This window comes from Xyrauchen texanus, chromosome 19 (assembly GCF_025860055.1).
Source record: "Xyrauchen texanus isolate HMW12.3.18 chromosome 19, RBS_HiC_50CHRs, whole genome shotgun sequence".
NCBI lineage: Eukaryota > Metazoa > Chordata > Actinopteri > Cypriniformes > Catostomidae > Xyrauchen > Xyrauchen texanus.
In genome coordinates this window covers 14634267-14662106 of record NC_068294.1, presented here as the reverse complement: position 1 = coordinate 14662106, position 27840 = coordinate 14634267, and the positions used below count along the sequence as shown (strand labels likewise).

The following is a 27840-nucleotide window of genomic DNA, read 5'->3' as shown; positions in this document are numbered from 1 at the left end:
ATATAGGGAAACGGGCATGCGTCTGTCAGCACAACGTCTTGTTCCCTCCATCAGGGAACGGTGGATACAACAGTAACCATGATGTTCCCCTTCTGTCGAATGTAGTGACACAAGGGGTCCCATTTAAAAGCGCAATGCACTAGACCGTGTTGCGTGAACTGCTGACACAGGTGCAAGCAAGCTACTGCGTGCTAGAAGCAACTGTATCAGCCTCACGTAACCCTCCCCAATGCCCCCAGAAAAAAGTGTCATATACAGACCTTAGGTTCCCAGCACCCCTAAGGTGGGAACAGGCGACATGACTATCATGGGAGCAAGCCGGCCAGCTGCGGTCTTTTCTCTCTCTATGTTTCTCGTCATAGAGCATAAAGCGACTGGGGCTATCTTAATGCTATGAAATGAATCAGGGAAGGCGATCTTTCCAGATCCTATTCTTTCAGGGGGAAAAGACCCTGCGGAGACCACATCCTGCCCAGGCTAGGGCGAGGTGACATATGGCCAAAACACCACATGGGTTGTCAAGCCAAACATGGGAGTGGCATGGTGGAAGGTCCTACCTGATGAGGGAGGAGCTTTACAAACACAGGGACTGGGGCAGAGGGACTGCCCAAGGGAGATGCGGGTCCAACCACAGAGGGACCGACCGTGAAAAACACATCACAGGGAGTTGCCTGAAGAGGGAATTAGGCCTGTGGAGTCCTACCCCAGTACAGAGCACTTGCGGCTCGTAATGGGTCTGGTCGCTGAATTCCTCCACTGAATTTGCAGGCCAACAGGATAGGGAGGAAGAACATCCAGGAAGCAAGAGCTTAGTGGCTAACCTGGGAGAGAGAGAGCGCACTGGATCACTTTGGTGAAGGGCACTAGGTTCAAGTGGAACACCCAGTCGGTTGTTCTGTATTACCGAATTCTACCTGCTCGAATCCTGACAAAATACGGGACGAGACCGACTCAACCCTGAGATTGTAGAATCCCACAAAGTTATTGGGTGTTGCCCAACCCGCTGCTCTGCAGACATCTGCTAGGGAGGTGCCATTGTGCCATTGTCCAGTGCCCACGAGGATGCCACACTTCTCGTCGAGTGTGCTCGGACCTGTAAGGGGGCGTTCCCTTTCTGCCATCCGCCAAAGCAGACAATGAGCTTCTCAGAACATCTAAAGCTGACTTGAGTACGTGAGTATCTGCCAGACCGAACTCCAGGCAAGTGTCGCTGACAGAGAATGCTTGCAGGTCCCCAACCCTCTTGATGGAAGCTAGCACTATCAGGAGGGCCGTCTTCAAGGAGAGGGCCTAAAGCTGGATCACCAAAGTGATCCAGTGCGCGCTCTCTCTCCCAGGTTAGCCACTAAGCTCAACTCAGTCAAGCAGCTCGAAGGGGGGTCTCTGAAGGCCCGAGAGGACCCAGTTTCCCAGTTGACTTGAAGCCCTAGACGGCTGAGGTGCCTGAGCACCTGGTCCCTGTGAGCGCATATTAACTGTCGAGAATGTGCTAGAATGAGCCAGTCGTCGAGGTAGTTGAGTATGCGGATGCCCACTTCCAGTAGCGGGGCAAGGGCTACCTCTGCAACTTTTACGAAGGGTAGGACCTTGTACTAATATGACTGGCCGTTGAACGTGAACAATAGGAAGGGTCTATGTTGAGGCAAGATGGAAACGTGGAAGTCACGAACCAATCTTGATTTCGAATGCCGGTTAAAATCTGTTTCTGCATGAGCATTTTGAAAGGGAGTTTGTGTAAAGCCCGGTTGAGAACTCGCCAGTCCAATATTGGTCGCAACCCACCGTCTTTTTTGGGTACGATGAAGTAAGGCTGTAGAAACCCTTCTTTATCTCGGCTGGAGGGATGGGCTCTATCGCGTCCTTGAGTAACAGAGTTGTAATCTCTACCTGTAAGGTGCTGCCGTTTTCACCGCACATCGAGGTGGAGCGAATGCCGCTGAAATGAGGCAGGAGCCTGACGAATTGAATCACGCAGATGAGTTGATTGGTCCTGGCCAGCCAACACGAAGGGTTGGATAGCGAAAGCCATGCATCCAAGCTCCAAGTGAGGGGCACTAGAGGGACGATTGTTTTTGATGTACCGGGTGGGGCTTCAAAGCGGGGGGGAGCAGGTAATAATGCGTTGCGAGGCTTGGAGAAAAGTCTCAAAGCACTTACCTCGCTTTGCGCACCCAGCAGGGGGCAGGTTAGAGACTGAGGAAGAGGTCCTGGAGAGGCATCTTTGGAACTCGTCAGCGCCGGCCTGCCGGGGATGGGCAGTCTCTGTGACTTTCACGAACAGGAGGACCTTGTACTGATACGCTTGGATCGCCCGCCCTAGTGCCCACGCTGTGACCTTCGTGGCTCTGAGAGCGAGGTCTATGACAGAGCGCAGTTCCTGCAGCACATCGAGGTTGGGACTACCCAGGTGCAGTCCGGAGGCTAGGTGACTTTGTCCAGAGAACCAGGACTGAGGTAAGCGAGCGTGCCGGGGGGTGGGTGGTTCGTGGGGATTTACCCCACGAAACAGAGCCTGATGCCATCCTCAAATTGCCTCTATCGCCAGCCGGGTCAATCCTGTGGGAAGAAGGAGCGTCGTGGGGGGGTGGCTGAAGTGGCATTCACCTTGAGAAATGAAAGCTGCGAACGCAACGCTGCCATCGTCATGTTCTCGCAGTGAGTACATGAACCATCCACAAAAACTGCCTCAGTGTGATCGCTACCCAGGCACACGAGGCAGCGTCTATGACCGTCAGTCTTGGAGAGATATCGACCGCATCCAGGAACTACACAGAGGCGGTAAGGCATCTTTAAAAAGACGTGTCCTGAAAAGGACATTCAACGCCTGCTGTGTATTGCTCTTTTGTGAGTGAAAATAAACTCTTTTAGAGGGAAAATACTCTTTTAGAAGAGAACACACTTTCAGACAGAAGCACTGTCGAAGCGCCCAGGGGCGTGGACTGCACAGCGTGCAGAGAGGAAGAAAGCCACTGGTAATGCGCCATAGATCCAACAGCAGTGCTTTGCCAACAGAGGTGAGTGGAACAGTAGTGAACTTCAGCTTGCTGCTGCAAAACAAAAAATCTGACTGACAGACGCAAGCCCGCTTCCCTTTATACCTGTATGTCTGGGGCGGGACATGCAAATTCTGTCTGCCAATTTCTCATTGGCCTTTTCTCAAGTTCAGAGGTACGCAAGGCTCTCAAGAAAGACCCCTTGTGTCACTACATTCGACACAACGTCAAGTGAGTGACCGAAGGGGAAATTACATTTTTGATGTTGTAACTTTTCAAATTACATCTGGTAAGCACACTGTGTGATACACACAAACTTTTTTATATCATTGTGGGGACTCTCTATAGACTTCCACACATTTTATGGATTTTATACAGATCTAACGATAATTTCTATCCCCTAAACATAAACCTCACAAAAACCTTTCTGCATTTTTAGATTTTCAAAAAACTTAGTTTAGTATATTTAATAAGCCATTTCCCTCATGGGGACATTTGGTCACCACAATGTAGTTTAAGCATGTATACACGAACGCACACACATGCACATGCACACACACACACGCATGCACACACGCACACACACACACACACACACACACACACACACACACATTCTCTCTCTCCATTACCTTGGTGAACATAGGCTTGCCGTGCTGTGTAACCATGGTGCACTGATCGCAGTCCACAGTGATGCAAGAGTTGTGGAAGGACTCTTTAGAGTGTTTCAGGATGTAGTAGAGGTCTGACACACCTCCCTCAAATACCGTGCTGAAGTAACGAGGGATGAGGGTCCGTCCGATTGCTGAGGAGGGAAATCAGAGAGTTAATTTACTTTTGTGCAGTGCTTATTGATTTCCTTTAACGCATTTCTTATTCACTCTAAATCTCAACACCTTTAAATTCCTTAGTGTTTGAAGCACTACATTAGGAAGTGTAACATTAAGTTGTCGGCCCCCATACCCAACCCACTCTTAGTCATTGTGGCATATTTTTCACAGCCTTTACATTGTGCCAGTATCTGTACATTTCCGTAAATCTGTAGATTTCTCCTTTAACAAATATGTGACATAATTTTGTCATATGTGACAAAATCTACTTGCGATTATTTTATTATACTGGATTTGAACTGCCATATGATTATTTACATTAAAAAAGCCTGGTAAGTTTTTCCTTATGACCATAATTAAGTCATGGGCAAAGATGCTCTACTCTGAAAAGAAATACTGTTTAAGAAAGGGTGTTCACACTTGAGTTCTCTTAAAAAAAAAAAAAAAAAATAGACTAAATAAAAAAATACAGTGAAACAAAGAGGCGGAAAAAAAGATTCACATCTTTACATTGTATCTATTCACTGTGTCCATTTTGTGATTGGTTCCTAGCCCACTTATTATAATTGTATTGGAACCCAATGATAAATGAATACATACTACATACTGTATATATATATATATATATATATATATATATATATATATATATAATATATATATATATATACACGATCTCCATTAATATATTTTTGTAAAATATTAACAAAAAAACAACAATAATAATTATTATTATTGTTATAAAAAAAATACCATATTATGTAATAATTTCTTATCTTGTAGGTGAGATTTCTTGTAGATGAGGATGTGTTTCAGTTAAACCCTCAAGACTTTATTTTGGCAGAAGCTTTTATTTTGGCAGTGCACTGAAGGAAGACATTTCTTTTTGTGGTTGAGTTGACTCTGTAATGGCCTTGTAATGCAGAGAAATGTTCTCATTCACTCCACTGTCCACAAAAACCTGGAGTTTTGAGGTTATTTTACATAGTGAATCTAGAGCACTTTAAATGTAACATGCTCACTTATTAGCCTCACACTTTCTTTGAGTATGTGTAACACAGAGAACAGAACTATGGGTGCAGACAATTTATTTACGTAATTAAATCACAGCCCTTGCAGATTAATAATCACACTATGACATATCGCAATTTCAATTTTATTTAGATTTATTGTTCAGCCCTAATCATTGGTCATAGTCCTTAATATGATGTAATTATCATTCATATTCACATTAATTCAACATTCAGGCTGCTGTTTTGATCTAACCACTTTGTTTATAAATTGCATAAATTAAGGATGTGCATGAGTGATTAATTAATCGAGTACTCATTCTTCCCTAGCTATTCGACTATTAAAAACAATACTCGAATATCACAAATGGATTTTTCTTTGGGCATTTGCCTGCCTTGAGCAGCGCTGAATACTGTATTTTCCTTCTGAATCTCTCATCAAATCTCACAGTTACAATCAAGTCCACTGGGGGTCGCTGTTGATGTGTGTCGTCAAGGTGTTGGACGAGAGAAAAACAAATGATTAGCTGCTGTGATTTTGAAAAAAAAAGCCTAGTGTAGCACTAGCAATACTTGTCATATATCGATTCTCAGTTATTTCGAATCTATTGACAAGGAAACTGCAAAGCGATACAAGAAACTCGGAAGCTTTTCAGACCAGTATTTGTTTATGTGCGTTAAATCCCTTAACACTGGCACATCTTATAAAGAGTGAACTTTCACCACTTGTTTTTCTGAATAATAACATATGAAATTCAAAAAATGCAATCTTTATGTAGACTCAGAATTTGTAAATGTGCATTACACTAATGCCATCAGCATAAACCAATAATTTGGCAATGTCACCTACATTACAGACAGTGGTGGCAAAATTACCTGCGCGAACAGTAAGCCAAACCTGTAGCTAGCTGACCGTACAGTCATCAAAAATTTTGCGGTTACCTTTAAAATGTCTGTTTAAGCTAAATGAAATGTTGTGCAGCACTGTTGACCAGAGCATTCCAACTCACAGCTTTGCATTGAATATTTTATTACAGGTATGTTATTAACTCATATCATTACAATAATAGTATAGCTAAGAATAATTCTGTATTTATGATGACTTTTACAACACAATTGATGATTATAACTAGCTGTGTCACTAGCAATACCCAAACCTAGCTACTTTAGCTTTGAACCTAAAGGCAAATTTTATTCTATATTATCTTTAAGCAGTATTTAGAGGAGATAGCTAATGCTGTAAAATGTAACACAACATTTTACCTGATTTCTGCCACCACTTATTTCACGTAGATGCCATAATTCATATTTTTAACTTACATTTTAATTCACAAGTAATTGATTCATTGTTTTTATGGGTCAAAATACTTGACTGAATTTTTTGTGCAAATGCCGATTAATGTAAGCCTCCTCCCGATCTGACCTGCCATTGGTCATAATAGGTTCTGTGACAATTTCATGAAGCTTTCGCATAGAGTTGAATTTTTGCTGTGGGAGAAAGTAAACTAATCCATACACTTTAGCATTTTACATAGATACTGTGAGATAGGCTAAAGCTGAGCAAAAAGATGCCTCCTCACATGATGTGACCACGCATCAGTGGCGAGAAAACAAGACTGTGGGATGTGTTTGACAACAACTGTTGAAGAAGTTATAGGAAGTATGATAAAAAAAAAAGAGTCTGAGACTTTTTATTCCCTGCAGCTGGAATAATGAAACACATATTTTAGTTTGACTATGAAGAAACAAATAAGAGCCTCAGGTACAGTTTATCTGCATGGTTAGATTATTTCCACGTCTTGCCGCAGTACAACAGACCTTCCAAAGTCCAGAAAATACATCAGCTGTAGTGTCTATATACCTAACGAACTTCCAAACTTAAGTTCGGGAGGAGCATGTTCATCTAGGTCTGCCAATCCTATCTAAAGGACATATAAGTATCTGCTTACCTCACATCGGTGATGATTCTTCTGGCATTTTCCTCTAAAAGTTATAGTTCTTAACAACATTGCTAGGCAACAAAAATTATGGACACATATGGGTGCTGTGCAGTGATACAGTGAATAGGACTTCTGCATCAAAACTGTAACTATATTGTGGATTTGGCATTGTGCCAAATAACTATTCTTACTTGTGTTAAAATCACTGTAAAACACAACCCCTCACGGCTTATTGCTTTATTTAGCTCGACATCTTTGGCCAAGAAAGTAGTAGACACGCCGTAGAGACAACTTGTACTTTTGCAAGTGGCTTTGTGCCGTTAACTTATCATTTTAATATTGAAACTGAACAGACGAGCAGCCTTATCCAGCTTAGCGTCTGATTTCAAGCAGAAATAATCCATCTTACAGTCAAACTCCCCTTTGAGAGAAATTACGTTTTTGCCACCAGCCCTGAGGGAGCGTAACGGGGGTGGTGGATGGTGGAGAGGTGGAGAGAGAAAGCGAGAGAGAGAACTTCATTTACCAAGCTTCCCTTAAGACAGACGCCACAGCACCCACCGGTTAAAACTGCACGGGCTGAAGAAGAAAATGAAACGGCTGCAAGCGTGGCCTGTTCCTTAAATTGTCTAAAGCCTGGCATGACTAAATCAACACATAAATACTTTGCAGGGGGAGAGAGAGTGAGCAAATGGGTGAAGAAGGGGGGGTGGGGGGTGGGGGGGGGGGGTTGGCAGACCTAGCTTGAGTGTATAGATGAAGGTCTCCCTAGTGGTTAAGATACAGAGTAATGCTACTACGAGAGCTGACTGTTAATGAGAGAGAGAGGTAGAGAGAGTGAAAGAGTGTTTCGAAGGGACAGTGAAAATAAATATGAAATGTGCATGACTGAGAGAACAGCACAGCCAGAGATACAGGCAATAAAATGCTAAAGGGAGTAGGGAGGTATGACTCACAATGCTAGTTTAAATGCTAAAACTCTCTCAAAGAAGTTGTCTTTTCATTCATCACCTGAAAAGCAATGCCGCTACAGCCATTTACATGCAGTCTGATGTCTTTGACCATTGCACTATACGAGTCAAATTAACAGTTTGTTCCAAAAATGTCTCGTGAACCCTTTTTCTGTTCCATTCCGCAACTTTTAGCTGTCCTTAAAAGCAACAATGCATCTTAGGCGTCATTTACATCAAAAGTGTTATGGCGTTTAAAAAGAGCTAGAGTGCTACACAGGCTTAAGAACACTTCCAGCTTTGGCCACTGGGGACAGTGGTTCAAATTTCGGTAAGCACAGACTTATTTCAGCAGCAGAACATTTGATCTACTGTCGCTGAATTCACAGTGCAATCAGTCAACATCAAGGTTTATTAACCACGTTGCGATTCTAAAGTTCTTTTGATTAATTGTGCAGCCCTGAATGATTCTCAAATAAATCTAATGGCGTGCCCTTAAAGAAATGCAGTGGCCAAATAAAAAGCATAATAAAATTATAACGATGTTGCTTAATTTTATATCGTCTGCAAAATCATTGCAATTATATCGTACATATTCAGGGTTTTTCCTGGCTCAAAATGAGGCAGAGGTGGTACCATCCTGATCATGTGCACACATACACTTGTAACATGCCGTCCACTGGCTGAAGCAAACACTTACAAGCAACATATTTAGGCGTTCTAATAATTCGATGATTGAAGAAAATGACAATTATCAACTTATAGCATATTTAATTAAGAAAGCCTGTTCAACATTAAATTAATTAAAAACAACATAATAGCTAAATTGTTCATTTATAGTTAACAAACAGCAAACATGATTAACCTTTTAAACCAATAATAAGATCATCTCTGATCTCAAGTATGTGGGTGGGTATGGTGGGAAGGGACGATGTGTAGAGAACAATCGGCCACTGTTTTACAGCTTGGATTGGACTGATCGCTTAGGTCTTGTTTTGCCATGCGCACAACTGAAACAAAGCTGGATCTTATTACTTGTTACTTATTCTATGTAATTAAGTTTCTGGATTATTCTTGCATTTACAAATGCATGTAGTTCTTAGGTTCAGTAAAACCATCAGATCACTTGTATAGAGAGTTTTTGGGACTTTTGATAAAAAAGGCTACCTTGGTTCCAAATGCCAAACTTGCTTTGAGAAAACAATACAACATTTTGCCCAGATACAGTTGACATGATTGTAGTCATCATGTCAAGTATTAATAATTAACAATATGAATAAATAAAGGAATCAAGAAAAAAGTCAGATGATCACGCTGGTGCCTCCGGTGACCACAGAGGATTGGCTATGTTATGTTATTAATATAAAAAAACAAATCAAACAAGAACAATTAAAATATTGAATTTTGGGGGATTTTCCGACCCTGCACAATGCTCTTGTGAGCCAACACCTGATTAGCTTGCATGTTTTTAAGCTTAATGGAGGGCTATTGCCTAAGTTCTGCTGGCTCTATGGAGATTTTTTTTATAGTGGTTTAATTTCAAAGCAGTGGCAAACAATGTTGAAGTTTAGGGCAAACATTATTCTTACCTGGCTGTCACAAATGATGGCTGGTCAGGTAGGCAGGTTGGTCTCGCAGAATTACAACTTAAATGCAGATGTCGGGCACACGTTTAATTGAGAATTGATGCCAAGGGCCAAATTTAAATAAAAACTAAAATATAAATTAAAAATGCCTTGCAAAAAGGGCACTTCTCTAGTGAAAGCGGGCGGGTGCTTGAGCACCACTTTATCTGTGCATGTGACTGCCTGCCTGAGTTTTGTCAACAGTCGGAGGTGGCACGAAATTTGACGGAGGCGGCCGCCTCATAATTCTCAATGCAGGAGAACCCTGCATATTCTATATATCACCCAGCCCTACCAACTATTCAATTTTGAACATATGGAGTCCAGCACATCCTTGATAGCGAGCGACAGCGAGAAAGAAAGTGAGAGAGATACAAAATGAAAGGCTGACAGGTAGGGTGACAGCGAGAGGTGTCTTGCTTTAGGGGAATGTTGTTACTGAGGGCACACCTGACTGCCCACTAAAGTTCTGTAGCACTGTGGCATAGTGGCCCCATAGTGGCAACCATGGAGCAAAAACCACAGACATACACACACACACAGACACCAGTGAAAACAAAACTACTGACTGAGTGCGTGTGAAGGTACAGTATCAGGCAATTGTAAATGCGTTGAAATAACCAAGCACATTAATGCTTAAAACAATATGCTCCCTCTGGGCTGGGCGATATATTGAGTATTCACGATATAATCATGATGATTTTGCTGAGGATATAAAAATTAAGCAATATCGTAAATATAGTGATAATTTTAACACAGCTTATTTGGCCGATTAATTTCTTAAAAAAAGAGTCATAAGACTCATTGCACAATCCTTCAGGCCTGCACAATTAATCACAATAACATCAGAATCTTGATGTAGTCATATGTCAATATAACACCGCTAATGGCTGTGACTTTATGACATGAATACATGTTTAGTGCACGTTTCAGAGGAAATGGTTGGCACGCTGCTTTGTGTGCATGCGAGGGGCTAATTATACCAATGAGATCACATGATACGCTGTTTTCAAAGGTTTCAAAACTTTTCAAGTGCATTGTAAAAACCGCAAGTTTAGGCAATCCCGCAATTCCAAAACATTTGTTATTTGTAAAACAAATGAAAATTTGTAGTTATTTTACAAATCTAAAACATGACACAGTATCAAAGAAAAGAAGGAAATACCACCAGATTTGTAATGAGGAACACTGTAAACGGTCAAATACATACACTGACACTGCAATGCACTTTCAGTGTTTCTGACCAAAATAAAAGCTCCAGGTAAAATGAAAATATCAGAAACACATTACTATTGTATAAAACAAATCTAATCCTCAAAATAATAGTAAAACATTATTACACATTATATAATAATGAACTTGACTGGCTCTCACAACAATAATTTAGTATTATATAATATTCAACTGGGTTCCTAAAAAATAAGTTAGGGAAGATCATCCACAAAAATGCTTTAGTAAACAATATATTCAGGTAAATAATGATAATTATTTTTATTAGGCTACTATTTAAAAAAATTATTCAGCCTATTTTTAGATTGACACATTCCATCAAATTGAAATGTGTAATGTTTAAGAGAACATTAACGAAATATTTTCTTTTATTAAAGATTACTCAATTCAATTTGATAGAATTTTGGGTAACACTTTATGATAACTTTCATTAATAAATAATTTACAAACATTACATAATGCTTAACAGATCATTAGATAATGAAACATTAACTATTGCTCTGTTAAGCATTATGTAATGTAAATTCAAATACTTACAGACGTTTTTAAACTTTCAATCCTATATGGCTTTAACATAAAGTGTTAATGAATTTTGCTATGAAAGAGTAAATCATAAAATTAATGATTTTAAGTGTATGTATCATTGTATATATGTACATATAAATGAAAATATTAAATATAATTCTTTCTTGTGTTCATTTAGTTTAAAATTCAGGAAAATATTTTTTTAAACTAGATTTTTCTTGATTCTAGATATTTTGATTCTATTAGAGTACTGTCACGGAATGCATCAGGAATGAGGATCAAATTGCAGGAATTAGTAAAAATAAAGATTTTCTTAAATAAAAGAATACAAAGAGAGAAAACAAACTTTCACAAGGGGGAAAACGTTTGGTTACGTATGTAACCTCCGTTCCCCGAGGGAGGGAACGACACGTTGTGTCGGAGAAGCAACACTAGGGGTCTCTCTTGAGCGCCGATATTCACCTCTGACCTATTGAAAAGGGCCAATGAGAGTTGGCAGTCAGTATTTGCATACCCCGCCCCCACATACGGGTATTTAAGCGGGGCAAATATGGAAGTTTAGTCAGGATTTTTCTGAGGAGCCGGAAATGGTCCGGCCACAACAGTGGCTCGGTTCAGCGACATGGCGGAGGAAAGACACAACATGTCATTCCCTCCCTCAGGGAACGGAGGTTACATACGTAACAAAACGTTCCCCTTCTGTCGCTCTCTCCACGTTGTGTCGGAGAAGCGACACTAGGGGACCCATTCCAATCTTACCATGTGCTGAACCGTGTACGTGAACTGCCGATACAGAGGCGGGCAGGGATTCATCCAGTGCCACGCATCGTCTGTACCCGGCTGCACGTACCCTTCCCCAATGCCCCATATGAACACCGGGATCCTTCTAGTTACCCTGAGAGGGGAACAAGGCGATGTTTGCCATCATGGGAACGGTCCAGCCTGGCTGGGCCTCTTTTCTCTCTATGTTTCTCGCATAGAGCAATCACGGCCGGGCCCTTACACGCATATAGGGAAGGGGTCTTACCCAGACCCTCGCGGAGACCACACCTGCCCTTTTTCTTGGGGAGGAAAAGTGGTAGACACGCCACACGGCCATCTTAGGGCTCGTGTGGAAAGTATAGTGCGATGGTAGATCCAGCCTCGAAAGGGGGAGTTGCTACAGCACGGCGACCGGGCAGCTGTAACTGCCTAAGGGAGACACGGGGTCCGCCAGAAGGGACAGAACCGTGGAAATACACACAGGGGAGTCCAAGCAGGAGGCCTTACCTGTGGAGCACCTATACCAGTACAGGGTAGCCATCAGGGTACCCGCAGTGGCTTGGGTCGGCGAAGTTCCTCCGCTGAACCGCGGACCCGGAGGGCTGGGGAGGAATCGACCAGGGTCCCGACTCGGAGTGGGGCGCCCTGGGAAAAAGGCGACTACTTAACCTTGACGCCAGGAAAGGGCGCTGGGCGCAGCTGATCCACCCGGCCGGTCGGTCTACGTGTTACCGAGTTCTACGGGCTCGGACCTGACAAAACACGAGACGCAACCGACTCAACGCGGAGGTTGTAAAACCTCGCGAAGGTGTTGGGTGTTGTCAGATGTCTGCTAGGGAGGTGCCCTTGGCCAGTGCCCACGAGGACGCAACACCCCTTGTTGAGTGAGCTCAGACCCGCAAGGGTAGGGGCACGGCCTGGGTGTGATAAGCCAGTGTGATGGCGTCGACAACCCAGTGGGCGAGCCTCTGTTTGGAGACGGCATTCCCTTTCTGCCGTCCCCCAAAGCAGACAAAGAGCTGCTCAGAGCGTCTGGTGCTCTGTGTGCGGTCCAGGTAAATGCGCAGGGCACGCACCGGACATAGCAACGAAAGGGCTGGGTCTGCCTCCTCCCGGGGCAGCGCTTGCAGGTTCACTACCTGATCTCGGAATGGTGTGGTAGGAACCTTGGGCACATAGCCCGGTCGCGGTCTTAGGATCACAGACGTATCTGCCAGACCGAACTCCAGGCAAGTGTCGCTGACAGAGAACGCTTGCAGGTCCCCGACCCTCTTGATAGAGGCGAAGCGATCAGCAGGGCCGTCTTAAGAGAGAGGGCCCTGAGTCCAATTGATTCAAGCTGCTCGAAGGGGGTCTCTGGAGTCCTGCCAAGACTACCGAGAGATCCCAGGAGGGAACTAGGCCTGGCCGGGAGGGATTCAACCTCCGGCGCCTCTCAGGAACCTGAGGATCAGGTCGTGCTTACCCAAAGACTTGCCGTCTACAGGATCGTGGTGGGCGGCAATGGCGGCAACATACACCTTGAGGGTGGACGGGGACAGCCTCCTGTCCAGCCTCTCCTGTAGGAACAGGAGCACTGACCTAATCGCGCATCTCTGCGGGTCTTCAGTTCGGGAAGAACACCAATATGCGAACAAGCGCCACTTTAGGGCGTAAAGGTGCCTGGTAGAGGGGGCCCTGGCTTGGTTAATTGTATTCACAACATCCTGTATTCACAAGTGACCTGAGTCACTGCTGGCTCCATAGGAGGAGACGGCGGGGGAGTTGTGACATGTGGCGGGAGCGTACGCTGCGTTGGCGATTTATGTACGCCACCACCGTGGTACTGTACGATCTCACGAGGACGTGTTTGTCCCGAACTAACGGGAGGAACTTCCTGAGGGCGAGAAGGACGGTCAGCAACTCCAGGCAGTTGAAGTGCCAACGCAGCGGGGCCCCTTTCCAATGGCCTGCTGCTGCGTGCCCGCTGCACACGGCACCCCACCCGGACCGGGAGGTGTCGGTTGTGACCAGAACGCGTCGGGACACCTGCTGCAGGGGCACTCCTGCCCGTAAAAAGCAGAGGTCTGTCCAGGGTCGTAGTGTTTTGAGGCAGGTGGGGGTGATCCTTACCCGATGCGTGCCATGGTGCCATGCTTGTCTCGGGACTCGAGTCTGGAGCCAGTGCTGGAGTGGTCTCATATGCATCAACCCCAGCGGCCGACCGCCATGGAGGACGCCATATGCCCCAGGAGCCTCTGGAAATGTTTTAGAGGGACCACTGTGCCTGGCTTGAAGGAAGGCAATCCAGCACCGACTGAGCACGCCGCTGCGTGAGACGTGCTGTCATTGAGACTGAGTCTAACTCCAACCCGAGAAAAGAGATGCTCTGAACCGGAGTGAGCTTGCTCTTTTCCTAGTTGACCTGAAGCCCCAAGCGGCTGAGGTGCCGGAGCACCTGGTCTCTGTGTGTGCATAGTAACTCTCGAGAGTGTGCTAGGATAAGCCAGTCGTCGAGGTAGTTGAGAATGCGGATGCCGGCTACCGTGAGCGGGCAAGAGCCGCCTCTGCAACCTTCGTGAAGACGCGAGGGGACACAGACAGGCCGAAGGGGAGGACTTTGTACTGAAACACCTGGCCGTTGAACGCGAACCGTAAGAAGGGTCGGTGTCGTGGCAGAATTGAGACGTGGAAGTACGCGTCCTTCAGGTCTACCGCTGCGAACCAATCTAGATGCTGAACGTCAGCCAGAATATTTCTCTGCGTGAGCATTTTGAATGGGAGTTTTAACAAGGCCCGATTGAAAACTTGCAGGTCCAGGATTGGTCGTAAGCCGCCACCTTACTTGGGTACAATGAAGTAAGGGCTGTAGAAACCCTTCCTCATTTCGGTTGGAGGGACGGGCTCTACCGCGCCCTTGGCTAAGAGGGTCACGATTTCGCGCGCAGGGAACTGGCATGCTCGCCGTGTACCGCGGAAAGCCGGACGCTCCTGAAGGGGGCGGAGCCGGGCAAACTGAATTGCGTAATCGAAGTCGAATGGTCCGTGCAGCCAGCGTGATGCGTTGGGAAGCTAAAACCACGCTTCCCAGCTCTGCGCTTAGGGGCACCAAAGGGACGAAGTATTTTGGACGACGCGGGCGGGTCTCGCAGCGGGCGGAACAGGTAATGCAGCGTCGGGTGGCTTTGTTGCAGCCTGAGGCTGGGGTGCTGAGAATAGACTCAAAGCACTTACCTTGCTCCAGCGACCCGGTAGGGGCGGGTTCGTGACTGAGGAGGAGGTCTGCTGGCGCCCTCTGGACTCGCTCTGAACCGGACGGCCGGGGGCAGTTGTAGGCAGGCGGAAGGCGGATCGCCGCGTCCGTGTACCGGACTGTCGTAATCTGAAAGCAGATTGCTGTGAGAACGGCATTTGCGGGCCAGGTGACCCAGAGGCAAAGGAAATAGCTCTTTATTGAGAATGTGGGTACCACAGCCCCCGCCAGGGGTGTGGCAAATGAAAAACAAAGGATTCTCCTCCCGGCCCTCCACCGGGGACGGAGTGGTCTTACCACCTCCGAGCTAACGCCTTGGGCTCTGGGTCGGCTGTCTCAGGAACGCTTGGGAGCCTTCCGGGTCCTAGAGGGGGTTCGTGAGACAGGGGCGCAGCGCCGCCTCGCGGGTGCTCGACGCTGGGGCTGAGAGCTGGGCCCGGGTTGAGGCGGAGCAGGAGCTGGTTTCTTCGCAGGGGGATGCCCTCGGCGGGCAGACGGGGCAGGGCCCGTAGCGGCAGGTCTGCGGCGGGGCATGATATGGGAGATGGCCTCCGTCTGCTTCTTCACCGCGGAGAACTGTTGGCTCGACGGTGTCGCCGAAAAGGCCAATCTGGGAGACAGGTGCGTTCAGGAAGCGGTTCTTGTCGGCCTCACGCATCTCGACCAGATTGAGCCAAAGATGGCATTCCTGGACCACTAGGGTGGCCATCGTCTGTCCGAGTGCCTGCGCTGTGGCCTTCGACGCTCTCAGGGCGAGGTTGGTCGCTGAGCGCAGTTCCTGCAGCACATCAGGATCAGGTCCACCCCCGTGCATGCTTCTGAGAGCTTTGGCCTGGTGGACTTGCAGGAAGGCCATCGCATGCAGGGCGGAGGCAGCTGCCTAGCCACACTGTAGGCTCTCGCTGAGCGAGGATGTTGTCCTACAGGGCTTGGATGGGAGTACGGGCGATCACGCCAGGAGGTAGGGCTACCGGGCATAGATGGTGCACAACTGCCCTATCGACCTGGGGAATCGCCAGATCCATGGCGCCCGCCGCCGAGGGTGGAGAGAGTGGAGCGGGTGGCACCTAGATGAGCGGAGAGCGGGCTCTCCACGTAGACGCCAGCTCATCATGCACCTCCGGGAAAAACGGGACCGGGGGGATGCGAGGCCGCGAACGGCGCGCTGCCCCCAGGAACCAATCATCCAACCGTGAAGGCTGTGGGGAGGACGGAGGGTTCCAATCCAACCCCGGGAAAGCATGTCGGACATCTGAGCGTCGGCCTCAGCCTGGGCCTGCTGGCCCGAAGGGGAGTCCTCGGCATCAGACACCGCACTCTCCGATGCAGCGGCGAGCTCATCTGCTTCGGACTCGGGAGGATAGACGGCCAGGCCGTGAGGCGAGCCGCTATCGCCGCGAGCTTGGACGGGGACCAGCGAGCGTGTTGGGGAACGGGAGGTTCGCGGGGGCTACCCGGCGAAACCGCACCCGCTGCCGCTCCCAAATCGCCCCCAGCGCCAACTGCATCGTCCTCAATCCCGTGGGAAGAAGGAGCAATGCGGGCTGCGGTTAGGGTGGCTTGCTTTCTATTGCTTTCTATTGAAAGCAAGCCGTGACCGCAACGTGGTCAAGGTCATGTTCTCGCAGTGAGAACATGAACCATCCACAAACGCCGCCTCGGTGTGATAGCGGCCCAAACACACGAGACAGCGCCTGTGGCCGTCTGAAGCGGAGAGACTTCTACCGCATTCAGGAACGACACAGGGGCGGAAAGGCATCTTGAAAAGACGCGTCCTTAAAAGGACGCTCAACGCCGCTGTGTTTGCTCTTTTAGAGAAATTTGCTCTTTTAAAGGAAATCACTCTTTTAATACACAGTGTGTGTGTGTGTGTCTGCGCTGTCGAGCTCAGGGGCAACAATGCACGCCGTGCAAAGCACAGAGAAAGCCGCTGTTGTGCGCCGTCAAATCCAACAGCAAGCAGATCGTCAGAGATACAGGAACGTTCAGGGTGTGTATTCTCGCAGCAGACTGCAAACAGACCATCGGCTCCGAAGAAATTTTCTGACTAAACTTCCGTATTTGCCCCGCTTAAATACCCGTATGCAGGGGCGGGGTATGCAAATACTGACTGCCAACTCTCATTGGCCCTTTTCAATAGGTCAGAGGTGAATATCGCCGCTCAAGAGAGACCCCTAGTGTCGCTTCTCCGACACAACGTGGAGAGAGCGACAGAAGGGGAACTGAAAAGCAAAAAAACAATAACAAACTCTGAAAGAAATTGGAAGCTTGAAACTGAAAGTCAAGATGACAAACCCGACTGGGAGGCTGGTCAAACAAACACCAACTGAACAGCAGGAGAAACAATTCGATCTGCCAAACACAAGAGGAAAGGGACCACAATCTCAAACACAGAACATGGGTGTCAGGATCTTGTCACCACATTAAACATGACTGACAAAGTGATAGGATCCTGACAACTACAGTGGCTGTTTTGAAAACAAAAAAACATTGACTTTTAAGCAACTTCAGAGCAAATGCATAATTATTTATATTAAAGATTTTCAACTGGCTAAAATAATATAGAGATATAATGTTTGTACCCATATTGCCCAGCCCAAGCTCACTCCATCAATTTTAACATGCTGCGGGGAAACTAAGAACTTACAAAAACCTGTAACCTGAACTCACTTCATTATTATTTTTTTAACTCACAAATCTTCACTAAAATCTCTAGAAATAACACATCTTCATTCATTGACCTCCACTGTGACAAATAGGGAGAATATAGATGTTCTATGAGCAGGACCAAGTTTCAATGCCTACTCACAAATCTCCATATATTTTACACATTTATTTTGGGCTCTGTATATTTAACCTGTAATTTCATGTGCTGTCTATCAAAGTCATCTCACAGACCAGTAATAAAAGATCCAAAAACACTTGGTAAGCTTCATTACTACAGTCATTTTGGCACATTCAAACTAAGGCTAAGTTGCATGATTATTGAAGCTTATCTAAAATGCTGTGGAAGAATTCACACATTCAGGTGTTTAAAATGTTTCTGTTTGTCAAGTTTAGCTGCAATTTTGGTTTGTTAAAAAAAAAAAGAGTTCTGGATACAGAAGCGTTGCTAGATATAAAGCTCTACTGGGGCACAGGCCTCCCATTACTCATATCACTTTTTTTTCTTTCTTGAAAGCCTGCTGCGAGCAAGAAGTGTGCAACACAATGCACCATACAAACTTCCCTTGCTTAACCCGCTATTCCTACACTACAAGTACTTGGAAAGGTAAACAGGTAGAGATATTAATCTTTATGAAAATATTTATTTAAGTATCTTCACATATTGAGAATATTCATGTACAGTATGTTTTACAGCATAATATCCATACATTGTATATGCAAATAACAAAACCGGAGAAAACTTTCTTTCACATTTGCATTATTCTATATTACATATTACACATCAAGAAAACATCTGTCAAGTAAGTCTATGGAATTGCATTATTCAACATTAGGCAAAACGGCTTTAGACAAAAAGGTCTCAGAATGAGCAGAGAGTTGGACGCTAGGCAGAGTTGGTAGCTAAACTGGTTTGGTTACTAGCTTGGAAAACTAGCTGAGCTATATTTAACTTTAAATTTGCAGAAGTGTCATTTCTATTCATTAATAACTAGCTAGCTAGTTCAAACTGACATTTGAAACTCATTAATTTGACTTGCAACAACAACTCAAAACAAGCCAAACTATAGTCCTTTTTAGACACTGTTACTGCCAACTGTATATGTAGTGTCCTAAACTAGCGCTAGTGAATTAAATGATTAATTTCATATCCAAAATATTGATTCATTGTTATCATACACAATCAAAGACTGTACACAAATGTGTTTATATTCTCTGCAATTCCATAGACCTTTTTCTTAGGTTTTCCTAAGACTTGATGCTTTTTCATCTGATGTCTGACACCTGACTCTGATGGCTGAGGATGTAGTTTGTTTATCAAGTCTTACCTCCTTCAAACTCATCTCTCCTTTCTGCTTTCCTGTCCCTGCCTCATCCAAATAATTTTCTGATGTCCATCTACAGGAGCCAATAATGTTTGAGTCAAAAGAAGATCATCTGTATTATTTAGAAACGTACTTTAGATTCATCACCAGCTGTGCGCAAGATCTCACGTAAGTTAAGACGTAAAGTTCACACTAAGGGCTTAGTAGTTAGTTTGTAACTAACTCAGTGCTTAATTTAGTTGCACCACCTGTTCTTAAGTCTTAAATCTCCATAAAGTAGTCGCATAATATGATGTTTACCTGTATTGATCCAATAAACAGCCTTCAAATTTGTACACAGAAGTATAATAAAGCCGTGAATTTCAGATTTATCTCATTACGGTTGATGTTCAAACCTTGTCTGCTCATGTACAATATGTAATAAAAGTAGATTTAATAAATAGTATATTTATTATAGATCCATTTCTATTTTCCGTGATTATCAATCAAAATGAATGCACTGACAAATAAAGTACATTTTTAAAACTCAAGCTTGAGATTTTACTGGGGCACAGCAGATTAATACTGGGGCACATGCCCCAGTAAAAGGGGTCTAGTGATGCCTCTGTCTGGATATGAACCCTGGTCCCCTTGCACATGAAAAAGAAAACTGTACCACAAGACTAACATGCCTTACACTTACATAAAGAACAGATAAGCTGTTAAAAACTGTTTTTCCCCCTTTGGCCATGCCTTATCATTCCTAGGGCACTAAGTCATCAAAGATTGCCACTGGTGCCCCTTCCACATTTGTAAAATTTTTTAAACTGCATACTGAATAATTTGTGCCAGACAAGAAAGAAACTGAGAATGAGAGCGTCCTGCTGAGATGTAGATTCTCCTTACAGCCTGTAGAGGGAGCTCTTCACATAACCTCTTCTTAAAATAAAGTTAGCCTCAGCAGGTTTGTGACAATAATTGTCTGTCTTTCATGTCTGAGCATGTGCGCCTGCTTTTCATTTTCTGAAGGGACTACAGACTGATTGGCCCATCTACAGTAGCGAGCACTCCAGAGATTGGATTAAGCAGTCACTTGTTTTGGCTAACACGTCGTGCAACATATGCCTCTCAAGTAATGTGTACCCAAACACACAATTTACAAATAATTAACATTGTGATAATTAGGCACATTAATTCACGCTGTGTGTAGGCTCCAGGATGCATGCCAACACTAGTAGCCAAAAAGACGAAAGAGGAGTTCAGTTTCAAGTGGTAAAGCACACAGAGAGAGGACTGATAGAGGGACAGAGACAAAGAGAGAAAGAGAGAGTGAGTGAGAGAGAGAGAGAAAGTGAAACAGACAGAAGTATCATTCAACAAAAAAAGAGAAAAAAAATAAGAAAGAGAAATAAAGGAAATTAAAAATAAATAAAGCTGCAAGCAGCGATGACGGGCACAAACACCATGGGTCCAATTCCACCTGGTGGGTTTCGGAAAACAATTCATGATGGACATGAATTTGGTTGGTTACCTTCTGCTCAGACATAATGGTTAACAACATGTGTGTGATAGATGTAATAAATGTGTAATTATGGCAAGTGTGAACCCTTGATCAGTCCATTGTTATTTGACTTGTGGCTAAGATCATGTAAGATATCAAGAATTCCCTCACCTTATTACCTTATTCAAAGTCCATTCGAAGTGTCACATCTATTGTTGCCAGCTAGAGGCCCTATGACCGTGACCCACCATAGACACATTCATGTCATATGCATGATTAAACATACACTCACCCAAAAGGATTATTAGGAACACCTGTTCAATTTCTCATTAATGCAATTATCTAATCAACCAATCACATGGTAGTTGCTTCAATGCATTTAGGGGTGTGGTCCTGGTCAAGACAATCTCCTGAACTCCAAACTGAATGTCAGAATGGGAAAGAAAGGTGATTTAAGCAATTTTGAGCGTGGCATGGTTGTTGGTGCCAGACGGGCCGGTCTGAGTCTTTCACAATCTGCTCAGTTACTGGGATTTTCACGCACAACCATTTCTAGGGTTTACAAGAATGGTGTGAAAAGGGAAAAACATCCAGTATGCGGCAGTCCTGTGGGCGAAAATGCCTTGTTGATGCTAGAGGTCAGAGGAGAATGGGCCGACTGATTCAAGCTGATAGAAGAGCAACTTTGCCTGAAATAACCACTCGTTACAACCGAGGTATGCAGCAAAGCATTTGTGAAGCCACAACACGCACAACCTTGAGGCGGATGGGCTACAACAGCAGACGACCCCACCGGGTACCACTCATCTCCACTACAAATAGGAAAAAGAGGCTACAATTTGCAAGAGCTCACCAAACTTGGACAGTTGAAGACTGGAAAAATGTTGCCTAGTCTGATGAGTCTCGATTTCTGCTGAGACATTCAGATGGTAGAGTCAGAATTTGGCGTAAACAGAATGAGAACATGGATCCATCATGCCTTGTTACCACTGTGCAGGCTGGTGGTGGTGGTATAATGGTGTGGGGGATGTTTTCTTGGCACACTTTAGGCCCCTTAGTGCCAATTGGGCATCGTTTAAATGCCACGGCCTACCTGAGCATTGTTTCTGACCATGTCCATCCCTTTATGGCCACCATGTACCCATCCTCTGATGGCTACTTCCAGCAGGATAATGCACCATGTCACAAAGCTCGAATCATTTCAAATTGGTTTCTTGAACATGACAATGAGTTCACTGTACTAAAATGGGCCCCACAGTCACCAGATCTCAACCCAATAGAGCATCTTTGGGATGTGGTGGAACGGGAGCTTCATGCCCTGGATGTGCATCCCACAAATCTCCATCAACTGGAAGATGCTATCCTATCAATATGAGCCAACATTTCTAAAGAATGCTTTCAGCACCTTGTTGAATCAATGCCACGTATAATTAAGGCAGTTCTGAAGGCGAAAGGGGGTCAAACACAGTATTAGTATGGTGTTCCTAATAATCCTTTAGGTGAGTGTATAATACATATTATTATTATTGTAAAATACAGATTGGCCACAAATCCAGATGGAGTACAATGCCATGTAGCGCTAACAGTCCAACACTATTTAAATATCAGATTCAATGTGATTATTGTGCATTCGCAGAGTCTGGACATCATTCTAAAAACTTTGGAAGGGTTTCAGATAAAAATAACAGGAATATTTCAAAGCCTTCCTGCTGCCAGTTGCTGGCGCTATGACTATGACCTGTCTCGCAATTTATGTGTGACCTTTTGCCCAGGCCTAATGGCTGACAAAATTTCATGGTTTTTAAGCATGTTAAGTGCCCCCAAAATCACCCAAAACCTTGAAAAGAAGAAGAACAATCCTTAGAAGAACAATAGGGCCTTCGCACTTTAACACTGCATGTATGAACCCACAATGACAAATAACACTAACTATTACACGCTCGTTGAATTATAGTGAAACCGGAGTGCTTTGCATTCATGAAAAATCCTTGTTTATATTTTCAAGGAAGTTTGGCATGAACCTCCGTTTATTCCCTTACTTGGACAGTAAAAAATTATTGGAATTTAAACGCACAATAATCGCGGTTACCTTAAATAACAACGGTTAGATCAAATAACCACAATCAGATGATTATTTAATAATTGTGATAGGCCTACTCTGCTACAAATGCCGTTAGCAGAGAGTGTTAATGACACAGAAGAGAAGATGCCCGCTTACTATTTTACTGTAGATATTAGGGTTGAAGGATTTATCTAAATAAAATTGTAATCACAATATGACGTAGTGCGATTTTCAAACCGTAGTGTCTGCAATTGAATTAAATAGACAAATAGTCTGCACGCACTGCTCGCTTCATTTACTGTTAAGTGCGCAGCTCTGTTTTCTGTAGTGTATTACACATACTCAAAACATCTGTGAGGATAATGAGCTGAGTGCATTAAATTTACAGTGCTCTAGATTCACTAATTGCACATTAGCGTAATTGCAAATATGCATGGCCTCTAAAAGTTCCTATCGAAATCTAAAGTAACCTCATAAAGGTTTTTGTGGACAGTAGAGTGGATGAGAGCATTTCTCAATCTATAGATGATGTGAATCTTTTTTATCTCTCTCTGTGTGTGTGTTTCAGTGGCCACGTTTACATGCAACCAAATAATCTGTTTAGAATCAGACTTATAGCTCAATCGGATTGAAAAGCCTTCACGCAAACACAAAAATTATCCGACTGAGCGGGATCCAAATCCCCATTAGACTGAAGGGGATGGTGTAGACCTAAAATAATCAGATTAAAATAAAAATATTAGCCATGTAAAAGTTTGAATCCAACTTTCTCAATCGTATTCAAAATACCTTGCGCTCATGCACAGAGATGTGGTGTGTATGTATGTTTATATATGATACTCTTCACGTTAACCTACAAAGCAATGACAAAACACATTATTAAGGGTATGCAGGCTCACAATTAATATTCTGCAGGGCACTCATGTTCTTTCATGACATCACATAAAGCAAAAAAGAACGTTGTGTCATTCTTAATAGGGACTTTAAGCAGCATGTGCATTTATGGCGCTCTGTGTTCCATTGAATGTACTAACTTCCTGACGTTGAAACCATAATTTCTAAAGCATTTCTACTTTGCCATAGTGACGGTGGAGCATACGTGACAGATTAGGTAAGTAAATGTTGGAATATGTTTTACAAGAGATGATGAAAACACAGTAAATAGCCTAAACATCCTCCTAAAAACTTAAATTACACACACAGTTATAGGCTTTGAATAAAACAAAATCTAAATATCGGTAGACTATTAATAATAATATCTAGGTTTTAGAAATAGGCTATTTATATTGTACAAAACTAAAACTCTTCTTCTGACAGCTATTTAACATTACATTTTTTATCTTTAAAGACGCTCCATTCCGTCATCATTATTGCTTAGTGGTTTTTGCGTTTCGTCCTGTCCATAGATGTTGCTTAAAGTCCCTATTATTTTGTTTCCATTCCACATCTGTAAACTCCTTTAAGGACAACTCTCACCCACATATCTTTACTTTGTTCTTGCATCCATAGATGCCTACAGTTATATTGGCGGAGGAATGGGCATCAGGCAAATACATGATTAAGTCAGATTGCCATATAGAGTGAGTAACATAAGAAGAAAACTTTTCTGGAATATTTTTTTAGATATCTCAACAAAGCAAAAACACCAATTACAGACTTTAGTGCCTTTCTCCCTTTCTCAGCCTTTCTTTGCTTCTGCAGAACGCATCGTCTGACGCTCTTCACATGCACAGAAGTTTGGTTCAGAATACATGTAATGCACATGTAAACAAATATTTATATCAGATTGCACATTTTAGGGGACATATAAACAGTACATTCAGAATTTGCAATCGGATTTAATTTATTTGGACTGGTGAAAATTAGTGCATGTAAACATAGCCACTCTATTTTTTATTTATTTAGTCTGGTTGTTTTTAAGAGGACTCAACTGTGAACACACTTTCTTGAACAGTATTTCTATTGGCAGAAGTACATTCTTTGCCCATCGCAATCACAATATGTTTCAAAATAATCGTAATTAGATTTGTTGTTCAAATTTTCAGCCCTATTAGATATAATAGAATACAGAAACACATTTTCAGAATTTAGAACAAAAATATTTGACCATTACATAATATAATATACTATAATATAATATAATACACTTCCTCCTTAAGAAGTATGACAATTTGAATGACAGTTAATCATCATAATTGTGAAAGCCCTAAAGCAGACAATTAATTGTAACATTATCACAATTATTTGTTTGACAATTAATCACCAAATGTAATTATTGTGACAGCCCTAGTTGTGGGCAATGAAGGGACTTAAGCATAAAATTCAACTATTCCCATTGAGCTCGATTGACAGATGTACATGCTGCTCCTAATGCACTTTTGTTTAGGACTCCATTTCAACTACCCCAAGACAACTGTAGTGTATTTAGTTGAGAAATATGATCTTATAAAAGACAAAAATTACAAACTAAATGAACAGCACACACAGATACATAAACTCCAACCACAGAGAGAAAAAGAGAGGGAGAAAGAGAGAAGGGGGAGGTGGAAAGCTGAATAAAGATGAAATTATGCAGCCAATGCAGTGTTCTGCAGTGCAAAGTATGCCAGGAAAAGTGTGCATTGTGAGAAGGAAAGAAAAGTGAGATCTCTCCAAAAGCCTAAGCCTCTTTGTTATAAAACTCTTGAAAAGATTTAGAAATATTAAGAAATGGGGGGGGGATAAAAAACCTCGCAAAAACTGTAACTACAGCATCATTACTTGTGGTTCAGTGGAACAGGAATGGAATCTTACACCCAGTTTTTCAGGGCACACTGTGACTTTCCAAACAACAGACCAAAAAGTATACAAGCCCATCTGCCATGCATGAGCTATAGACACTGATGCACAAAACTCGTTCTTTATAAATTATGCTGTGAGGACTTATAAGGTCGTAACAACAAATGCATAGTCGAGTTCAAATTTATAATAGTGTGTAAAAGCGTTGTGCTACAGTGAACTTATCAAACACCACAATGTGGATTTACTTGTTTGAATTCAATATTTACTAACTGCAAGAGGCGTGCAACATTTTTGAGACTGTCACAGGGTTCCAAAAAGATTGTGGTAAAAAGACTAAAGACTAAAAATAATAGAACAGCTCCCGTCCTACCCTTCTTTGTCAGTAATTATTTCTCTAGGGACAGTCGCTCTATTCCAAAACACAACCCACACTTATATTCTTTCTCTCTCACATACATTCCCAACCACAACTGCAAATTCCTCTACCATAACTCCATGTTTCACCCGCTCTGGTGGGACAACACTCAGATTAAGAGCGTGAATATAGAGATGCGAGAATACACAATCTGCCCCTCTTGTTTTTGCTATCTAGCAGATAGTTTACAAGTTGGAGGATCAGGCAAATGTTAACCTCTGCCTAAAATAATTATGTTGTTTGCAACATGCGATTCTGTATTGTTTAACAATAGTTTCTTTCTGGAGTTCATGGATACCCCAAACCCTTGGGATGGTCTTCTTCCTGGTGGTTCTGAATAGTAATAAACTGGTATCTTACTTTACGTTACAATTCCTACACATTTGCAAAATTATTTTTAAGTGGCTTATTGTACATGTTGCTGCAGTTTGGTCAAATTAACACTACAGGCGCTACAATTAATTTTATTCGCTATCACACAAATCACGATTAGAACGGGAGATTATCAAATCAGAAAGACTTTTCACCCTGTTCCTCACACAATGCTATCTTATGACATCAAAACATTTGTAAGGCGATACATTTTAATGTTTGTGTTAAACAAACAGCTACATTTATAATCTTGTTCGACCACCATCAAATTGCACATTACCTCAACTGATAGATAGTTGCACTTGCGATGCAAAAAAACGGAGTCCTGAAGAGAACAATGCATGAGCCGAATGTGTGATAAAAGCACAACAAATGACATGGATGTTTCAGCAATTGTTTTTCATGTCACTTTTGCTTTTTATGAAACAATCAGTTAGGTTTAGGGTGGGGATGTCAATTTTGTTGATTTAAAACTCAATAGAGCATTAGCCTTAACAACATGATCTGTTTGGAAGAAAACATATCTCGCTTTTAGCGCTATTCAGTGGACATTTCACCTCGGAACTACCACAATCACCTCGGTAGTGATGGTCAAGTTTTCTCCACGAGACAAGCTCATTATGGCTACATTTAGCTATTTTGAAATGATCCGCATTGGCCAATAACTGTGCCCAGATTAAGAATATTTTTTTGTAATATTGTGTATAATAAGTGTTAGTTTAAATGTACCAATTTTGTTTACATATTATTTGCTGTCAATACATTTTATTATATACTGTATATACAATATGGGTATTATATCGGCCACACTACTCTCTAGATAATGTTATTGGCTTTGAGCATTAAATAAAAACCTCTTAGTTGACAACTAGTTCTGACTGTGTGCTCGCTGCTAATTCAAATAGCCTTTTTCTGTTTTAAACAATGACGAGTTGAATTTCAGTTTTTTTTATGAAGGTATGTGTGACCTAGCACAGAAAAAAAATAAAAATAAAAAAAACTTAATGAAAACTCTAGCTCACAATCTGAATGCGAGTTTGTGAAGTGTTGTTGAGGCCACGGTGTCTTAAAGGATCTGTGCTACGGTGACTGATTAGAAAACAGATTCAGCGGATAAAAAATCGCACTGTGATTATGATACACCACAGGAGAATATTCTGACTCATCACATCTCTGTCTCATTGATGTGGAGGAAGGGAGAGAGAGAGAGCGAGAGAGAGAGGTTGTCTGATTGATTTCGAGTTCTCCCCACTCCAGCTGTAATCCCTGAAGACATCCGCGCCAAAACAAGACACGGGCGAACAGCTCCATTCACCCACAACCACCCTCACAACACGCTTGGCCTCACACCACTGCCTCTGTTTGAGAGTGCAGTGCGGTGATCCACACCTCCCCTCCTTCCCCTCCATCCATAATTCAGTAGAGGCTTGGCCCGCTTCCCCTCCCAGCTGTACCGCATGCCCATGGAGGACATACTTCCTCAAGGGCTCCCGGATGGATGCCACCACAACCATCAACCAGTATGACTTCCCATCATGCACCCCATTTGATGCACTGAAATGGCTGCTCTCCATGAAACATAAAACCATTAACTGAATATCACATAAATAGTATTTCACATTCAATACACCAATCTCGAACACA

At 43.3% G+C, this 27840-nt stretch overlaps 1 protein-coding gene across 2 annotated transcripts in view; it reads right to left on the bottom strand.

Annotated features, from left to right (window-relative positions):
- Nucleotides 1-27840, bottom strand: part of ldb2a (LIM domain binding 2a) — a 109177-nt gene that overhangs the window by 38698 nt on the left and 42639 nt on the right. For both annotated transcript variants that reach the window (XM_052149542.1, XM_052149543.1), the window contains exon 3: nt 3626-3798. In XM_052149542.1, the coding sequence (XP_052005502.1) occupies nt 3626-3798 (173 nt within the window). The remainder of the gene's footprint in view (nt 1-3625; nt 3799-27840) is intronic.